At 35.7% G+C, this 19,677-nt stretch overlaps 3 protein-coding genes across 5 annotated transcripts in view; 1 reads left to right on the top strand and 2 right to left on the bottom strand.

Moving 5' to 3' along the window:
- The window catches only part of LOC145334613 (cell death-inducing p53-target protein 1-like), a 345,932-nt gene that overhangs the window by 74,670 nt on the left and 251,585 nt on the right, over positions 1 to 19,677 (bottom strand). The window lies entirely within an intron of this gene.
- LOC145334610 (uncharacterized) overlaps positions 1 to 19,677 on the bottom strand; it is a 167,601-nt gene that overhangs the window by 66,781 nt on the left and 81,143 nt on the right. The gene's annotated exons all lie outside the window — the stretch shown is intronic.
- On the top strand, positions 9,162 to 15,454 carry LOC145333283 (uncharacterized). Its single transcript, XM_080178412.1, has 3 exons — positions 9,162 to 9,434; positions 9,734 to 11,175; positions 15,440 to 15,454. Exons 2-3 carry the CDS (start codon positions 10,012 to 10,014, stop codon positions 15,452 to 15,454), a joined length of 1,179 nt encoding a protein of 392 aa, XP_080034538.1. The 5' UTR covers positions 9,162 to 9,434; positions 9,734 to 10,011.

Below are 19,677 nucleotides of genomic sequence, written 5' to 3'. Positions count from 1 at the left end.
ACTTATAACTCACTTTTTCAATATTTAAAGGCGAAGCTGTTTTAAATCTTAACTTTGTTCGTCAGTATGATGTTATAAATGGTTATATAGTGTATAGGAAATATGAATAAGTATGTATAATCCAGACAACTACCTGGCCCGAGTGATGAAAACCTTTTCGTCTGGCTAGTAAATTGCTTTCTGTTCTTTAGTATGGGCTCCGTTTATTTGTTTGGCTGATTCCAAAGAAACTAGTACAATCTCGGGACAGGGTCCCCGCCCTTTGGGCAGAGTAACATACAAAATAACTCTACCTTTGAAATCGTTCCATGTATTTCAAACTTCTTCACTAATACCATTTAATCTTACCTAGAAAAAGAAAATTTCTTGAATAATTTATATTTATGTTCTCTTAAAAATCCATTCAAAATAAAATTAGTTCGTTTTAAATAAATGATTAATATTGTATTATGTCGCCTCTATTAAATTCATTAATAGGGCAAGAAAATTTACTTTGCTCTAAATGTAGCGCAACATGAAAAGTTGTTAAGAATTATTTAAATGTAGACAAAGAAGGACAATGATCTGTTATGCAGTAAAAAAAATAAAAAATAAAATGAAGTATGTTGAAATAAAAAACCCAAAGTGACCTTTTCCATAGATCTAAAGGGATAAGACAATGGTTGATAAATTGATGCACATCGCTAACGATAATAAAGAAAAGTACTCCTTCGGAAGATTACAATTAGTGGTTGAAACGTTTGAATACTTTGCTTAATGAACCAACCAATCAAAATTCAAAAAAGTCTCCAAAGTCGTTAAGCCAATGAATAAGACAGTGTTGTTATAAAAATTGAGAATTAGTGTTATAAACAGCCCAATTTCCCCTCACTCTCTGGACCCTTTCACTCTTTTAAAGTAATTTATCCTATATATAGAGTAGCTTCACTACTAAAAAGAAACTTGAATATCCATCAAAGAATTTAGAATCAAGTTTAATCATTAAGATATAAACAAAGGGGATGAAAAAAAAAAAAAAAATAAACCGCTCTCTAGTGTAATAATTGGGATAAATATACATTAAACTTTTTTACACGGAGCACTAGAAAGATTAACATTATTATTATTGGTTGTTTTCATTGAAGTATTTTTTCTCAATGTTATTGAAAATAATGAAAAAAGTCTATATCTGTATTTCTAATACTAAAACTATGCTATCATTACAGATATACAGCCTGACATTTACTTACGTAATCATTTTATAGCCAACAAAAAAATACTAAAAAGACATTGAATAACAAACAATATATATTAGGTTTTATTTATTTTTATTTGTTATACATTCTTTAGTTAAACCATTGCCTAATTTTAAATTATTTGCTGCTAAATGCTTTTTATTTCATAACCTTTATCTATTTCCTTGGCTTTCAATTTAAGAAAGTGTCAATTTTAAGATAAAACCACTTCATTTATTTGATAATTGTTTTCATTTAATGTAAAAGTGGGTGGGTTTCTTTTAACAAGCTTCATTTCAAGGTTTTAGAGCAATTTTATTTCAAATTGGACCACAACAAATCTTAAAAATGGTTGTTACCCTCATATTGCATCTGGACCACAGATGAGCATATTAATGCTTGTGTTAGGTTCGTTAATAAAGATTGAAAATTTATTCTTAGTGAATACCAGCTAGATTTTTTTTATTCTTTTTATATGAATTAGCCATAGTCTTAAGGTAAGGGGCGAGTTTTTAATGAGTTAACAATGTCCATTTATTTTAAGTTGTCTATGTTTCAAAGAAATTAAAATGTTTTTGTGAAGTGATTTCGCAAAAATAATAAGTTCAAAATTATAGTGTTTTTACAATACAGATAATATTTCATATTACAAAAAAAGTTCTTTATATTTTATTATTTCCTTATTGATATCAATTACAACATTTTCAAATGGTTAAGAACAAAAAGTTTCTTTTTGACTGATAAAAAAGTTGAAGGCAAAATATTTTTTCATTTTGTGCTTTATATTTTACTGTAACAAACTTTTTGTTTTATACGCCAACCATGATGACTATTTTTATATTTCCAAAGCAATGCTTTTCTACAAATATATTTTTCTATCATCTTATTAAACCATTATGTCAAAAGTAGAGAAATTTTCAGAATTAGACATTTTTAAAAATTAGATATAAGTAACAAAGGTTTTCTTCAGACAAAATATACAGGGAGGGAGGGATATGCATTGTGCTTTTTATTACACTGGTCCCCAAAATTTTATTCTTCGTTGACTACAAAACTATTGGGACTTTTCTTGAATTTTGGTTGGTTGGTTCATTACGTTGTGTGTCCAAACGTTTCAACCACTAATAGTAATAAAAAGTAGGGATAACTTTGTGTATCATCATTGAAGATGTACATCTAGTTATCGGCCATTGTCTTATTTCTTTAGGTCCCTGCAAAATATACCAATTCATTTTTTATTGTCATTTTAATCTCCGCTTTCATGGATGTTGTCATCCTTGTTGACAAAGCTAATCCGACTTTGTTTGGACACGCGTTAAAGTCAAGCAAATCCAGGAATTTTGAGGGATTAGACAAAGAACAATAAATCTATATACATCCCCAATTATGATAAACAATTTCAACCCTATAGTAGGTTGAATTTATTGGTTGAAAAGTTTAGACAAAACTAGTTTGGAACCAGCCAATAAAAATTTAACAAAATCACAAAATGTTTTTGAGCCAACAAATAAGATAACATGGAAATAAAACTTTGTATACCAATGTAATCTACAGTCCAATGTCCCTTCCCTTCCTCCCTGAGAAAATCACGCGCTTCAGAACCAAGTAAATCGATGGAAAAAAAAGTTTCAAATCATCATAATTATCAAAGTAAATGCATTAAAGTAAAATAATAGATGAGGAAGGGGCTTAAATAACTGTGTGTCCCCACCTCGTGGACCCTGTGCCTACTTTCATTGTAGATCAGCTAATAGCGTCGGAAATATCAACACAGCCAGGTCGCTAAAAAATAGCAGAAAGTAATTTGCTATAAGACTAAAAAAGGTCCCAAACATTGGATCAAGGTAGTTATTTGGATTTTATTTGGATTATATATCTATACTTATATACTTATTAGAGGGGTGTAATACAGACAACAAGAGGGGGTGTTATTTTATTATCAGGGTGTTGATACACCCCATTATGTGTTCATCCATACATCAACAACATGACACCAACTTGGCTGTTCTTTGGGAGTGTATAAGGGACATTGATACCCCCCCCCCCCCCCTAATGGCCTCTTCAGTTTATGATATTTGCGCATTTCTAAATAGCGCATCTACTATATAATAAGAGTAAGTCTCATACGACAAAGAAAAATCAATTCAAATTTACGTCTACTTACATCTACTAACTTTTGTAGCTACTCCAGTTTAGATGTGTTCAATTACGACGGTGTAAATTGTATTATTCCGTAAATATAAAAAAGCATACAAGAGAATGTAGATCAATTAAGCATTTTAAAAATATTAAAATAAGTCTTTCGACGAGAGTGAAGGTTCATCTTTAACATTAACTTCCGCACATGTATAATATTGTTAAAGAATAAAAACCTCATTTCATTCACTCTTATTCCCTAGTATTTTCTTAATTTGTATGTTTGCGAAAATTAACCACTATGTGGATGTGAAAACTCTGAGTAAGTGAACAAACACTCTAAAAGTCGCCTGCAACCTTTTTAAAAAGTTTTCAAGGTGAAATCTTTTTACAGTCTTTTGTTCTTATAATTGAATAATAATATTTAGGCTAAAGTAAATGAGAAAAAGAATAATTATTCTAAAATAATAAACTTATAGAATTACTTTACAAGTTACTTTGCCTCTATCCTCTAGGGTCTAACAAGTAGGAAGGTAGGGTTAGAAAAAAGCCTATTACATATGTATGTATATAATTTCATCGGTTCAGTGGTTATAGAAAGAATAGGTGTACAAATTTGGATACTATTATCTAATGTTGATTGGTTGGTAAAAACTAGAAACTTTTCCATTCAGAAGTGGCAATTTTGTTTATAATACATTCATTGCTAACAATTCGATATTTATTACTAAAACATACACGTTTAGAACTTTGTAAAAATTTTGCAAAAATCAATGGCAAATAAATGAAAACCCTTTTTTATTGTTTTTCCGGTCTAGGGGTAATAAAATAATAAATTTAGTAGCTTATGCAATATGTATCAATTTCTACTACAATTATATCAAAACCAGAAGGGGGATATTATTGAAAGAAAAAAAAATATCAAGTAAAAGAATAGAGGTGGCATGAGCTATATGTAACTCTGCACACAGGGTGGGGACCCTGACCTGATTTTGTATTGGGTCTTTGAAATCAGCTAATAACGTCGAAAATATAATCACAGCCGAATCTCTACAAAAGAGCAGAAAAAAATTGCTAGCAGACGAAAGGGGTCTCCACCACTTGTTCCAGACAGTTGACTAGATTATACATCTATACTTATACATTTATTGTCAAAATTTCAATAGAATAGCTGCATGACAATTAAAAAAACACCATCAAAGTAAATATTAGAATAGTCTATATATATATATTAGATCTTTTCATGAAAATACACTTTTTCGAATTTTAGTCTTCTGCTAACCTAAAAAGTTACTTTAGGAGCCTAGAAATACATGTACAAAATTTTAGCTCTCTATCTCTACTGGCGACCTAGCGCCAGGCATGTAAAATATCAACAGATAACGGTAGCACGGCGGTTTTAACAATATCTCAGCAATGTGCAGGTTGTAAGCTCTTCTGCATATTTCAATTTAAACACATAAGGACAAAATATATTATCCCAAAAATCTTTTGTCAAAGTCTACTCTACACCTAGCGCCAGTCAGTTTTCTAAAATCATGCATTTTATACCTGTGAAAATAGAAATCGCCAGCGCTAGGTGTAGAGCAGACTTTGACAAAAGATTTTTGGGACATTACATCTTTGGCCTTGTGTGTTTAAATTGAAATATGCAGAACACATAAATTCATCTTCCAAGCCATTCTCTAGGCATTTAATTTTTTTTATGAAATAACGGGATTTCAAAACTGCCCTTTGAAAAGGCCTAAAAAATATCTTTTTTTGACACTTTTTTCACTGCTTATAGTTACAACTTACTAAGATATTATGCTCAGTTAAAAAAAATCGGCGCCTCCAGCACCAAAACCGGCAAAAACTGGCAGTTAAACTTCTGTGCCCCTACTTGCCCCCCTCTTTGGTAAACAGTAGTTATCTCAAGAAGTAAAAGAGATATCAACACACAAAAAGAAAGCTTTTTAAATAAAAATGAACTAAGTAACTATTACACATTTAATTTTGGGACTCTCCTTCTAATGGCTTGTGGAGCAAAAGACCCACCAAAACACTAATAATATGAGTTCTGAGCTTATTTTTAAAGATATCAACCTGATTTTTTTAAAAATCTTTTGTTACCATAATTGAACTCAGTAACATTTACAGATTTCATTTTGGGACTTTCCTTCTAGGGGCTTGTTTGGCAAAAGACCCCCAAAAACTAAAAATGTGAGTTCTGGACTTATTAAGATAACAACCTAATTTTTTTTGAGAAAACTTTTTTCAATAACCAAACTCAGCAACCTATACAGATTTCATTTTGGGACTTTCCTTCCAGGTGCTAGTGGAGCAAAAGACCCCCCAAAACACAAAAAATATGAGTTCTGAGCTTATGTTTAAAGATATCAATCTGATTTTTTTAAAGAAAAATTTTTAAGTAAAACTGAACTCAGTAATGATTACACATTTCATTTTGGGACTTTCTTTTGACGGGCTTGTGGAGCAAAAGACCCCCCAAAACACAAAAAATATGAGTTCTGAGCTGATATTTAAAGATATCAAACTGATTTTTTTAAAGAAAACTTTTTTAACATAACCAAACTCAGCAGGGGCGTCCAAGCTTTTTTTGGGGGGGGTAAAATTTGCTTGGAGGGGGGGGGGTAATTACCCCCCCTGAAATCTGTTGGTAAACAAAATTTGCCCCCAGGGTAAATTTTTTTTTTTTTTTTTTTGGGGGGGGGGGTAATTTAAATTTTATTAAATATTTGGTATTTTTTTGTTAGAGATTTTTTATTTTGGGGGGGTATTCAAAATTGTTTACCCCTCCTAAATGGTTGATATCTTTAAAAATAAGTCCAGAACTCATATTTTTAGTTTTTGGGGGTCTTTTGCCAAACAAGCCTCTAGAAGGAAAGTCCCAAAATGAAAACTGTAAATGTTACTGAGTTTCATAGACGTCCAAGAGGGGGGGTAATTTGGGGGTGCCCCCTCCCCCCCCCAAAAAAAAGCTTGGATGCCCCTGCTGAGTTTGGTTATGTTAAAAAAGTTTCCTTTGAAAAAATCAGGTTGATATCTTTAAATATCAGCTCAGAACTCATATTTTTTGTGTTTTGGGGGATCTTTTGCTCCACAAGCCCCTCAAAGGAAAGTCCCAAAATGAAATGTGTAATCATTACTGAGTTCAGTTTTATTTTAAAAATTTTCTTTAAAAATTTGAGGGTAAATTTTGGGAAGGTAAACAAAATTTGCCCTGGCCAACAGGTTTCAGTGGGGTAATTAACCCCCCCCCAAGCAAATTTTGCCCCCCCCCCAAAAAAAAAAGCTTGGACGCCCCTGCTGAGTTTGGTTATGTTAAAAAAGTTTTCTTTTAAAAAATCAGTTTGATATCTTGAAATATCAGCTCAGAACTCATATTTTTTGTGTTTTGGGGGGTTCTTTGCTCCACAAGCCCCTCAAAAGAAAGTCCCAAAATGAAATGTGTAATCATTACTGAGTTCAGTTTTACTTAAAAATTTTTCTTTAAAAAAATCAGATTGATATCTTTAAACATAAGCTCAGAACTCATATTTTTTGTGTTTTGGGGGGTCTTTTGCTCCACTAGCACCTGGAAGGAAAGTCCCAAAATGAAATCTGTATAGGTTGCTGAGTTTGGTTATTGAAAAAAGTTTTCTCAAAAAAAATTAGGTTGATATCTTTAAAAATAAGTCCAGAACTCACATTTTTAGTTTTTGGGGGTCTTTTGCCAAACAAGCCCCTAGAAGGAAAGTCCCAAAATGAAATCTGTAAATGTTACTGAGTTCAATTATGGTAACAAAAGAGTTAAAAAAAAATCAGGTTGATATCTTTAAAAATAAGCTCATAACTCATATTATTAGTGTTTTGGTGGGTCTTTTGCTCCACAAGCCATTAGAAGGAGAGTCCCAAAATTAAATGTGTAATAGTTACTTAGTTCTTTTTTATTTAAAAAGCTTTTTTTTTGTGTGTTGATATCTCTTTTACTTCTTGAGATAACTACTGTTTACCAAAGAGGGGGGCAAGTAGGGGCACAGAAGTTTAACTGCCAGTTTTTGCCGGTTTTGGTGCTGGAGGCGCCGATTATTTTTAACTGAGCATAATATCTTAACAAGTTGTAACTATAAGCAGTGAAAAAAGTAACAAAAAAAGATATTTTTTAGGCCTTTTCAAAGGGCAGTTTTGAAATCCCATTATTTCATAAAAAAAAATTAAATGCCTAGAGAATGGCTTGGAAGATTAATTTATGTGTTCTGCATATTTCAATTTAAACACATAAGGCCAAAGATAAAATATCCCAAAAATCTTTTGTCAAAGTCTACTCTACACCTAGCGCTGGCGATTTCTATTTTCACAGGTATAAAATGCATGATTTTAGAAAACTGACTGGCGCTAGGTGTAGAGTAGATTTTGACAAAAGATTTTTTGGATAATATATCTTTGCCCTTATGTGTTTAAATTGAAATATGCAGAAGAGCCCAAAACCTACACATTGCTGAGATATTGTTAAAACCGCCGTGCTACCGTTATCTGTGGATATTTTACATGCCTGGCGCTAGGTCGCCAGTAGAGATAATGAGCTGAAATTTTGTACATGTATTTCTAGGCTCCTAAAGTAACTTTTTAGGTTAGCAGAAGACTAAAATTCGAAAAAGAGTATTTTCATGAAAAGATCTAATATATATACATCCCGGGTCTTTTCTAAAGTTTACCTAAATTACAGAACTCAATTAGTTCAGTGATTAGCGACATCTTATATGAAGAAGAAATAACCTTACTTCTTTTTATGACAGGATATGAATAATATTTTCTAATAGTCTTCTATGTAAATATCATTGAAAGGTTTCAATTGGATTGTTATTAATATCCATAAAAAGCTACCATTTACATATAAGTAAAAACGGTAAGGAGAAAAAAGCTTATAAATAGATATCTTTGAATTTTGATTATATACTGTAAAAAAAATAATTATTTGATAAAATTTTTACGTTGTTCTTATTTTTTTACCATTCAAAGACAAAATTACATGTTTAAAATCTATAATAACACTGGATTAATGTTTTTAACATAAAAAAAAACAATATTTTTTTTCTGAATACAGTTTGGTTTTTGTTTATCACAAAGGTTAGAGGCAGAAATGTTTTTCCACCACGGCCTTAAATCAACTTAAATTAAGAACAAATTTTGAAATTTTTTTAGAGTAGATTTGATATTTGGTATTAGAAATAAAGCAAACAAGAAATAAATATCTTAGATTAAAGTGTTATCTTAATGCAATATAAAAATGTAAAATAGCAGAAGCCAGCTACCACTAATAAAATGCCCCTTCTAGATTAGGTTAAGCAGGTTCTCTTATTTGTTGGCTTAAAAGTTTTACTTTTATTAAATATGAGGTGCTTGGTTGACACTTTTCAACCATTAAAGTTTTTCTACAGGAGGAGTAATTTTGGAATGCTCATCAATTTTGCGTTCATTTTCTTATTCCTGAAGATCCCTGATGTCAACTCAAAATTTTAACCTCATAAAAAGTAACAGGATATCGCTGAACCGATGGTGTTGTCCTCTACAGTATAGCTCCTCATAGGTTCTGAGAAGGTTTTTAACTATTTTGAGGGTACCACCACCCTCCCAAGAGATATCACTCCTAAAAAATGATCTCACCAAAAAATGTATTAACACTTTTTTCTTTTAAAAACTAAACTTACAAGTAGGGAGCGGGGGGTCTACTCCGCCCCCCCCCCCCCTCCAACATTAAGTGCCTTTAGAGAAATTTAGGGGTGTCGCCGCTAATTTAAGATATGAAATAGTAGTTATAACAAATTGTCTTAACCTCTTTTCGAGGAAGCTTTGTGTTTATCAAGTTCGAAATTAAATTCCTTATCAAAACCAAAAACAAAGCGCAAATGTCGTCTTTTAGGGCTTTCCTTTCATAATGTGGCGCGGCATAGAGTGTTTGTTTATTTTGAAGCGCACGTTCTTTACTTTGGAATGAGATATGAGAGTGTGAAGATTGCGGAGAACAAAATTGGGCCTATCATTGGTCTCATTGTGTGCGAACGACCCTAGTATATCAGGGATTTGAAACCATAAGAGCTTCAGGTAGAATTTGTTAATTTGATTAAGAAGTATGGTGTATAGGACGATTATATGTAGTTTTAAAAATGCTTTAGCCAGCTAAGCATGAAACTTAATTATGATTAATATATGTTTTAGTAATTTTTATGTGCCTTATTGTTGCATTTAACAATGATTTATTAAACCAAATAATTTTCCTTTAAAGCCAAAGTTTCCAAAGATTCTTTAACCATAAGAAAAGAAAAAGATTTTTTTTAGTGCTCAAAGTTTTAAGATAACGAATAATATTTTATTCTGTTTATTAATTGATCTTGTAATTTCAGGTCTTTTGAAATAATTTCATCAATAAATCTATATTCAAACCTGCTGTTGAAACTTGATGGTTCCTGGTATTGGGGGTTTTGTATGTTCGCCAACTGATCTCGTGAACTTCCCGCTAATTCGGAAGTCCAAGCTCAACCAAAGTGTCATGGTTGAGACAATTTCAAAATATCTGATGAATAGGCGTTAGCATTCATCAAGAGATCAATAGCATCTAGTGAATTATTGATGCAATAAACTGTGACAATTTTTCTGTGAAATAAGTACCTAGTGAATCAATATGCCACTAACCAAAAAGCAGAAAATTGAGCGAGCAATCGCTATTGGCAGTGAAAGGCTAGAAGTTTTTGATGAACAGTTAAAATTGTTTTATGACAATCTAAAAGCCTGCCAAAGTTTTAGTTCATGTGAAAATGTGAATGTAAAATCAATTCGTGACATTTTTAGTGAGGTCAAGGACCAATCTGACCTAATAAAAAGTCTAAAACCTGCCGTGGAGACTAGTGAGCTGCGCGAGTTCAAGCGTGATTTGGATGAAGCTAGTGAGCAGAAAACTGTTGCAGATAAAGTTTATGCGTCGTTGGAGCAGTGTACAAAAATTCTGTACTGGCTGGACAATGATTCAGATGACGCGAGGTCAAGCACTGTCGCCAGGAACCTCGACGTCATTGAGAAGGTGAAGATGGACATGGGAGTGCTTAAAATTTCCGTGGAGTTGCGCCAAGAAGTACGTGATATGTACCGAAGGCTTAGAGAGATGGAACGTCGTTCATCTAACCTGGATGAGAGTGGGACACCTGCCATGCTCTCCAGAAGTATGTCTGCCGTGGATATTCGGAGTTCCAACCCGCAGTATGGGCGCTGGGACAACAGTTTGTTGCCGTCGTTCGATGGTACTGACACGGATTACCCAAACTTTAAACAGGTCTTTAAGGATTTATGCTCTGGTTATGGATTTGCTGACCAGAGGTTAAGTCTGATGTTGTGTATGGAGAAGGTGATAACCAACCCGGAACTACGCAAGCAAGTGTCAGCGATTAGAGATCACAATGAACAATGGGCGTTTCTTGACCAGATGTTTTTATCAAACACTCGCCGGTTCATGAGGATTTTAACTAAGTTGAACAAGATGAAACCTGTGGATAAACCTGTGGACGTGGTTAGCGCAATTGCTACCTTCAAGAGCATGATGCAGGAGGTAGAAGCCATCGTTGGTTCTGCAGCTAAGGATTACAACCACCTAACTCTCATTCATATTTTTAAAGACAAGTGCCCTGAAAATTTGAGAGACAAAATTATGATGGAGCTAGGTAGCATGAACCAACCTAACATTCCGAAGATTGTTGAACTGCTGGAGAGGACCAGGGGTGCCATGTTGGCCGGTGATATGTCCTATGACAGTGGCGCCGGCAAGAGGAATCGTGACAGAGCTGCCGCCGCGCAAGTATCTGGCCGCAGCGACAATAAGAATGGAAAGGCTGGGAAGGACAAGGCTTCCAAGTGGAACAGTGCATGTCCTGTGGAGAGCTGCAAGGAGAAGCACCCGATTTTCCGTTGCCTCACGTTTAAGAAGATGGATGTGGTTGACCGAAAGAAAGTTGTCCAGCAGAAGAAGTTATGTGAACTCTGCTTGTGCGACGGCCATACTGCTGACAAGTGTAATAAATCTGATAAGCTTGGTGTTTGTGGTACCAATAATTGCGACAGATACCATTCCAGGTTACTCCATGAGGCTAGTGCTGGTGTGAATACAGTCTACAAGTCAAGTTCTGCACCCAGCCCCTGTACCTTCTTACTGCAGTTAGTTCCTGTTGTAGCACCTGGCGGCGGCACCTGCCACGCCACGGTAATGTTTGACTCCGGGGCAAATTTGCCACTTGTGTCTGAGAAGTTATCCAACAAGTTGAAGCTGAAATCTACTGGCAGATTTACAACTATTTCTGTAGCTGATGGCAGTGAGTCTTCCTGCCGCAATGTTGTGTTTTATTTGAAGGATAGGGACGGCAATCTGAGGGAGTTTGAGGCAGCTGTCATGCCTACCCTCGGCGGGGCCAACGAGATGCGCTCGGTCCACCCCGAAACTGCCGCCGAGATATTTAAAATGCCGCCAGAAAGGTTTACATATATTAGTGGAGGCTTAGATATCATCATTGGAAATACACATCCTGACGTGTTTCCTTCAACCTACCAGAAAGTGGGCCAGTCTATGTTGTGGCGAACCATTTTTGGTAGTGGTTTTATCTGTACGAGTGCTGATGGTGGAGCTGGAGATCAAAAGTCGGCTTATAAGGCTGTCAGTGTCAGTGGAGGCACTTTGCCAGACTTTCTGACGTCTGAATCGTTTGGCATACAGCCGCAGGCACTTTGTCCAGGATGTACTGCTTGTCAAGAGTGCAAGGCTATGGCCGACGGCACTACCTGGGACCAGCGTGAGAGGCAGAGGATAATTGAGGCAGGTTTAACCCTAGACTTGCAGTCCAACAAGTGGACAGGTCAATATGCTTATATTGAAGATCCTCACACTTTACCCTACAATGAAAGTTTAGCCCGCAAAATTGCTGAAAAGGATCGTGCCAGGATGGTCAAGGAAGGTACCTATGGAATGTATGTGGAGGTATTCAACGACGCCATAAGAAGAGGCGTTTTCCAAAAAGCCACGCCTGAAGAGTTGCAGTATGAAGGACCTAAGTCTTGTTCATCAATAGTGGTTGCTTTCAAGGAGGATTCAAGTTCCACACCCATGCGATTGTGTGCAAATAGTTCTCTGACGTTCAAGGGTACCAGTTTTAATAACATAATGCTGGGAGGCCCGCCGCCAATGCAGAAGATTTTTTATCATTTGATGCTTTTCCGCGGTTACAAGGTTGGTATAACCGCGGATATCTCCAAGTTTTATAACTCCATCCTGGCCACGGAGTTTGACAGCCAGATGAAGAGAGTTTTATTTTCCCCGACGCCAGATGGTCCACTTGAAATTTACCTGACCAAAGTTGTAAATTTCGGCGAGTTAGCTGCGGGAAATTTGGCAGTTACAGCCCTGAAGTTGACGTCCCGCCTGTTCGGCGGAAAGAGTGAAGCAGAGGTCAAGGAGATGTATGGAGAGGGACAAATAAACGGTAGTGAAATTGTTGCCAAACCTGAATTATGGAAGGAGCCACAAATACCTACCTACCCTGATGAGGAATTCAAGTTACCTCAGATTCCAGTTGCAGTCAAGCTTGAGAAGCACAGCTTCATAGATGACGTTATTTCGGGAGCAGGATCGAAGCCAGAAGCCAAGGAGATGATGAAAGAGGCCGACAGGATTATCGGTAAAGGTAGTTTTTCCTTCAAACAAGTCATTTATTCTGGAGATGATTGCCAGCCTACCAAGGTTCTCGGCCTGATATGGAAGCCAGCCACCGATGTGTTGTCCATCGCCACAAGAGTCAACCAAGATGGTAAAGTCAAGGGAAGGAAGGTGAAAGAGGATGCTGATTTGTACAACCTCCAGGACGCCTTGGACGAGAATCTGACAAAGAAGATGGTCCACAGGTTCGCCGCCCAAACCTTCGACCCGATCGGGCTTTGCAGCCCTATTCTGTTGAGAATTAAACTTGTCCTGCGGAAAACCTGTTTGCTGAATTTGGGCTGGCAAGATTTCATTCCAAAAAGTCTACGGGATGAGCTTGTTCAGTCGCTGGAGGACAGAGCTGAGGTCGCTAAATTGGAGTTTGACCGTTGTGTGGTTCCGGATGAACCAACTGGCCTTCCATCCCTGATGATGTTTTCGGATGGGTCATCAGAGGCTTATGCAAGTAATGCATATTTGAGGTGGCCAACTAGACAAGGATTTGAAACGTTTCTGCTAGCCACCAAGTCAAGAGTTGCGCCGGTCAAGTGTGAATCAATTCCACGCCTTGAGTTGATGGGGTGCCAGATGTCCACAAGGTTGGCAAAATCCGTCAGAGATGCCCTGCCCTTTGATATTATCAGAGTGATGTATTTTACTGATTCATCGTGTGTTTTATCACAAATAGTTTCCAACAGTGCTATGTTGAACACATTTAATTCTCATCGTATTGGAGAAATTCAATCTGCGACCAACAAGGATGACTGGAGGTGGGTCCCGGGGACGCAAAACGTTGCAGATTTGGGCACCAGAAGCACCTGCAAAGTATCAGATTTGGGACCAGGTTCCAGGTACAGATTGGGCCCAGGATGGTTGCGCCAGGATGAAAGTGCGTGGCCGGTGAAAACTGCCGAAGAAGTCAAGCAAGTTTTACCCCCAGAGGAGTTGAATACCAAAATGGTTAAGTTATGTTCAATGAAAGTTGCCGGAGAAGCCGCTGAAGATGTCTTTAGGTTTAAGCACAGGAGATCATTTGGACAGGCCAAACGTATTATGGCAGCTGTCCTGCAAGTTGCGAACACCTGGTTGAAGAAGCTAAAGAGCAGACAAGAAGGTAAGGCTACAGCCGCTGGTAGTCATGTAGCAGCCGCAGAATCTGTGTACAAGCCGTCTTTGTACAATTTTATGGCGGCGGCGGAACTTTTCATTGTGTCACGAAGCCAAGAGGATGAGTGGATAAATGATGCTAAAGGCAATTATGCGTCATTAAATCCATTAGTGCATGAAATATCATTGACCTGGCCTGTCGTTGGTCCCGGTGGGAATTATGTGACCAGGGAGATGAGGATTCTTAAAATGGTTGGTCGAGGACAGCCAGTCATTGACGCCATTACTGGCGGCCGTAAAATGATATTTGAAGACATGCCAGGTTTAATAATTTTGGAGCCTGGTAATTGGTTAGCTGCTGTTTTTATGAGAGAAGCGCATGTTGAGCTTCACTCTGGTGTCCGTGGAACTTTAGCTGAGAGCCGCCGTTGGTGCTGGATTGTGAAGGCAAGGAGGTTGGCCATCATGGAAGTGAAGAAGTGTTGGCCCTGCAGTGTTGAGAGGGCTAAGGAATGTCGTGCTACCATGAAGGAGGTGTTACCTGACAAGTTGGTCCCGAGCAGGCCTTTTGAAGCTGTGCAAGTCGACCTGATGGGTCCGCTGGTTACGAGGAGAGCTGCCGCCAAAACGAGGAGTCAGACAGCAACGAAGAAGGTGTGGGTGTTCGTGGTGGTCTGCAGATTCTCAGGGGCGTTGTGGTTAGATGCCTTGGAAAAGTATGATACCAGCAGTATCCTGTTGTCCCTGCGCAAGTTGGAAGCTGTTCATTGTCTGCCGAAGATCATAGTAAGCGACATGGGCACACAATTATCCGGTGCTCGCAAGGTTTTAGAGCAGAAGTTGGGCAGCCAGGTAGAGTTTTCTTGGTCTCAGATCCCGGCCCGAGCCCACCATTATATTGGGCAGGCTGAGAAAATGGTGGGATTAACCAAGAGATTGCTGTCCAAGAAGTTGGTGAATAGTTCTGTTAATTTCAACGAGCTCCTGGTGCTGTTGGCGGAGGTCAGCAAAATTATGAATAGCAGACCACTGACGATTGAAGCTGCGAACGACGTGGAGAATTGGCGGCTGATTACCCCTGGCCAGCTGCTGGGAAATGTTGACCGCCAGCCGTTGTGCAATGTGGCGATGAAACCGGAGGACCAAATTTCCTCCAGGTTGAAGTTGTTGGAAGATTTATCTGCCCAGTTTTGGACTGCCTACCGCCAGGAGATCCTACCGAAGATATTACGGATGTCCAAGTGGAAGGATGAGATGGCAGAGCCACTAGCTGATGGAGATGTAGTTCTGGTTACGAGTACCAATCCGCTGATGAGATGTTTGAGGATGGGCCGAGTGACGAGAATTGAGGATGGAAGAAAGACGGCAAGAGTCTTGTTCAGACTGACAGATAAATCTCCCCTAGAAGAACATGCTGTATCAGTCAGGCAGTTGTTAAAAATTATGATTAATAATTGATTCTTATTTTATGGAAATTGAGATTTTTTTTAGTAAAAAGCCACATTTTTCATATGCCTATTTTTATGCCTAAAATAAGAATCAAATGAAATGCGATTAAATATTCTTCTATTTCATATGCTCAAATTTAATTTTATTGAGTTTAATTTCTTTTCAAAAGTACAATTCATTTTAAAACTTACCTGAAAAGTTTAACAAAAAGGAATAAATGTGTCGAGGTTGCGTGATTCGATATTTATTCTATGAAAAAAATCAAGTATTTTTTAGCAGATTTTTTTAAAACTATATATGAATTTCAATCAAGTAAAACATTTTTATTCAGATCAAGGAATGATTGAAAATTCATATTTAAAGTCTCATTTTTTTTTTACAAAGAAAAATTGGTATTTTTTTTCATAATTTCAATGAAAATTCTAACGAGGATATTATTATTTTGCTATTCTTTAAGTATTAAAAAGTTTTATTGTTGATTAAGATATTACAGTTCTTATTCATTAGGTTTGAAAAACTTTCTGCCCAAGGATTTTGAAAAATTTTTTCTTACTACTCTTTTTGATGCTTAACAAACTTAGTTTTAAGTACCTATAAATCTTAATTTTCTTGTCTAAGATTTATTTCGTTTTATTTTTACATTATTGTTTACATTTACATTTCAACCTGATTTCGTAGGTACTTATTGATTTATTAATAATGATTTATTACCTATTGATTATGAAATGATTATTATTAGTGTAGTTGTTATATTTACAACATCATGATTAATAGGATTATCCATTTTAGGATTGTGTATGTGATCTTGTGATTGTCATGTGCATGGAATGTTGTATGGTACAAACCAATCCCCATCCTTCTATCCTAAATGTGAGGTATTATGAGTCCTAGTGAGGAGTATAATATTGTGTATGCATTTCACGGGGTTTCATTTAGTTAGGAGCAAAATTGTCACGTTTTCGGGATGTGGCCATTCTCATGTGATTATGGTGAGTTGAGTTTAGTGAGAGATGTTGCTAGTGCTCAGCGCGAAAAAAAAAAAACCTTGAATCTCGTTAAGGAAGTTAATTTGACTTTCAAACGGGGGGTGTGTCTTAACCTCTTTTCGAGGAAGCTTTGTGTTTATCAAGTTCGAAATTAAATTCCTTATCAAAACCAAAAACAAAGCGCAAATGTCGTCTTTTAGGGCTTTCCTTTCATAATGTGGCGCGGCATAGAGTGTTTGTTTATTTTGAAGCGCACGTTCTTTACTTTGGAATGAGATATGAGAGTGTGAAGATTGCGGAGAACAAAATTGGGCCTATCATTGGTCTCATTGTGTGCGAACGACCCTAGTATATCAGGGATTTGAAACCATAAGAGCTTCAGGTAGAATTTGTTAATTTGATTAAGAAGTATGGTGTATAGGACGATTATATGTAGTTTTAAAAATGCTTTAGCCAGCTAAGCATGAAACTTAATTATGATTAATATATGTTTTAGTAATTTTTATGTGCCTTATTGTTGCATTTAACAATGATTTATTAAACCAAATAATTTTCCTTTAAAGCCAAAGTTTCCAAAGATTCTTTAACCATAAGAAAAGAAAAAGATTTTTTTTAGTGCTCAAAGTTTTAAGATAACGAATAATATTTTATTCTGTTTATTAATTGATCTTGTAATTTCAGGTCTTTTGAAATAATTTCATCAATAAATCTATATTCAAACCTGCTGTTGAAACTTGATGGTTCCTGGTATTGGGGGTTTTGTATGTTCGCCAACTGATCTCGTGAACTTCCCGCTAATTCGGAAGTCCAAGCTCAACCAAAGTGTCATGGTTGAGACACAAATAAACACCAGCATACTATTGATATGTCACTTCAAATTACTTTTTATCTAACACGGAACACAGAAGTGTTTTTGTCGAGTATGTCTTTAATGAATTTCTTGTCCACTCTTTTTTACAGGATAATAAGGTATAAGAGATCTTAATATCAGTAGCACAACAATAATACGAAGATAAAAATGATTTCTGTTTTTTAAGTGAGTTTCTTCCCCTAAAAATACACCAGAGAGTCAAAGCTTTTTGGAGATTGGAGAGAAAAGGCAAACCCTTTACTTTATTTTGATTTAGAGTAACTTTTTTGAATGGTCGAAAAGTTGAATTAAAATATTTTTCCATGCGCCGTATATCTATATTTTGTGGTGCTATCTAAATTGGTTATATTGATATGTTATCATATAAATTACGGATAAATTGACTATAATAGCATTACCAATTAATTATTTTATACATTCTTATAAAAAAAACAATCATGACAAAAAGCTAAACTCAATAAACCAAAAAGACAGAGACAAATGAAAAATTCGATTATATAAAGTAGTAAGTTTTGTTTGCCTATCAACTGTAATTTCAGTTTTGTTGACCCGTGCCCTCTGCTCCAATGGGCTAACGAATCTAGTTTTAATCCTAGAAAGTATACTAATAAAACATGACACTTTCTATGTCGATATAACAAACAAACCAACGTTCAAAAGGATATAATGGATCTTAAGAGATAAGACATAAGCCTATTATATCTATAAACATCCCCAATGATTATAAACAAAAATTCCCATTTTGTATATTACAATTAGTGTTGAAACGTATGGACACTGAACTTAATAAACCAACCAATCAATTAAAAAAAAGTCTCCAAAGGTATTAAGCCAACAAATAAGAAAACTTTATCATAACTGAGGGGACTAGTGAAATAAACAGCCCATGGTCCTCTCCCTCCCTGAAAACATAAAAATTCCTATGTCGATATAACAAACAAACCAACATTTAACAGGTCATAATGCAGGGGGGAAAATTCATTGGGCTATTATCACACTAGTCCTCAAAGTTTTTTATTAACGTTTTTTTAATCGTTGGATTAACAACTTATTGCTATTGTATTGGTTGGTTCATTAAGTTTAGGGGCCAAATGGTTCAAGCACTAATTGAAATATGTAATAGGGATCATTTTGTGTATTATCATTCGGGATGTACATCAATTTATCGGCCATTGTCTTATCCCTTTGGATGCCTGGATATAATGGCTGTGGCATTGAAAGTGTTAGTAAAATTTGACCAAGGACAGGCACAAACCACACAAAACTCATAAACTATAATTCATATGGAGACAACACAGTTTCATGGCATTAGAGAGCTCATACATATGAGGATGGGAATAGTTATTTACCGCATTGTATTATAAACAGCTTTCCGCGGATGTCAAAATGTACAATTATAAGATTTTTAGCCCCGAGATGCCAAAGGCACTGGCTAAAAACAGGTATTTATTTTATGATTTTATTTTAATATTTGTGGAAAATTGTCTGTAATACGACACTATACATAAATTTTCAGAATGGCTTAAAACCACTTCTAATCCAGCGGATATAAATCGGTTTCGAAGCCATAATGGAAATTATTTTTTTTTTATTTTGTTATTCTATTTTAAAGTATTGTAAAAATATCATTAATAGATTTAGATTTTAATTGATTTTCACCATTTTCCGCCAACAGCATGCTATAATTGTTCTTACTAAATAGTAAAGCTATAGGAATCTCTGTTATTTCAAATTTAAATCAATTTTCTGTTCGGGTTAAAGTATTGTTAGTATGCCTACATTTCAACAAATATCCTTCTTTTAAAAATAAGATAGTTTTTTTGTTTAAAGCAAAAGATCTTTGATAAATTGATTTGTAGATGGGGATGGTTTTGAGCTATGTTTTACTTATTTCCTCTTCACACTGATAACTTTATGGAATTTAAACAAAACTTTGAAGACATATCTTACATAGTCCGTAATTAGTTTCTTATTTATACATCTATAACAAGTCTGTCTGTTAATAAGATGTCAAAACCACTGAGGCTTTTATGCTCTCCTTTACAGCGAAGCTTCTTATTGGTCTTGGAAAAGTTTTAGATATTTTGAGAGAGGGTCCCTCCACCGCCTCTCCCAATATTTGATAAAAAACTATTTATCGCATCGTATTATGGACAGCTTTCCATGAATATTAAAATGAAAAATTTAAAAAACAAACAGTTT

This window comes from Acartia tonsa, chromosome 12 (genome assembly GCF_053477335.1).
Source record: "Acartia tonsa isolate MP-2025a chromosome 12, ASM5347733v1, whole genome shotgun sequence".
NCBI classification, from domain to species: domain Eukaryota; kingdom Metazoa; phylum Arthropoda; class Copepoda; order Calanoida; family Acartiidae; genus Acartia; species Acartia tonsa.
This window is presented reverse-complemented; position numbering and strand designations above follow the sequence as displayed.

Excerpts from the sequence above, each read along its gene's own strand:
- LOC145333283 (XM_080178412.1), top strand. The coding sequence starts at position 10,012 with ATGCCACTAACCAAAAAGCAGAAAATTGAGCGAGCAATCGCTATTGGC.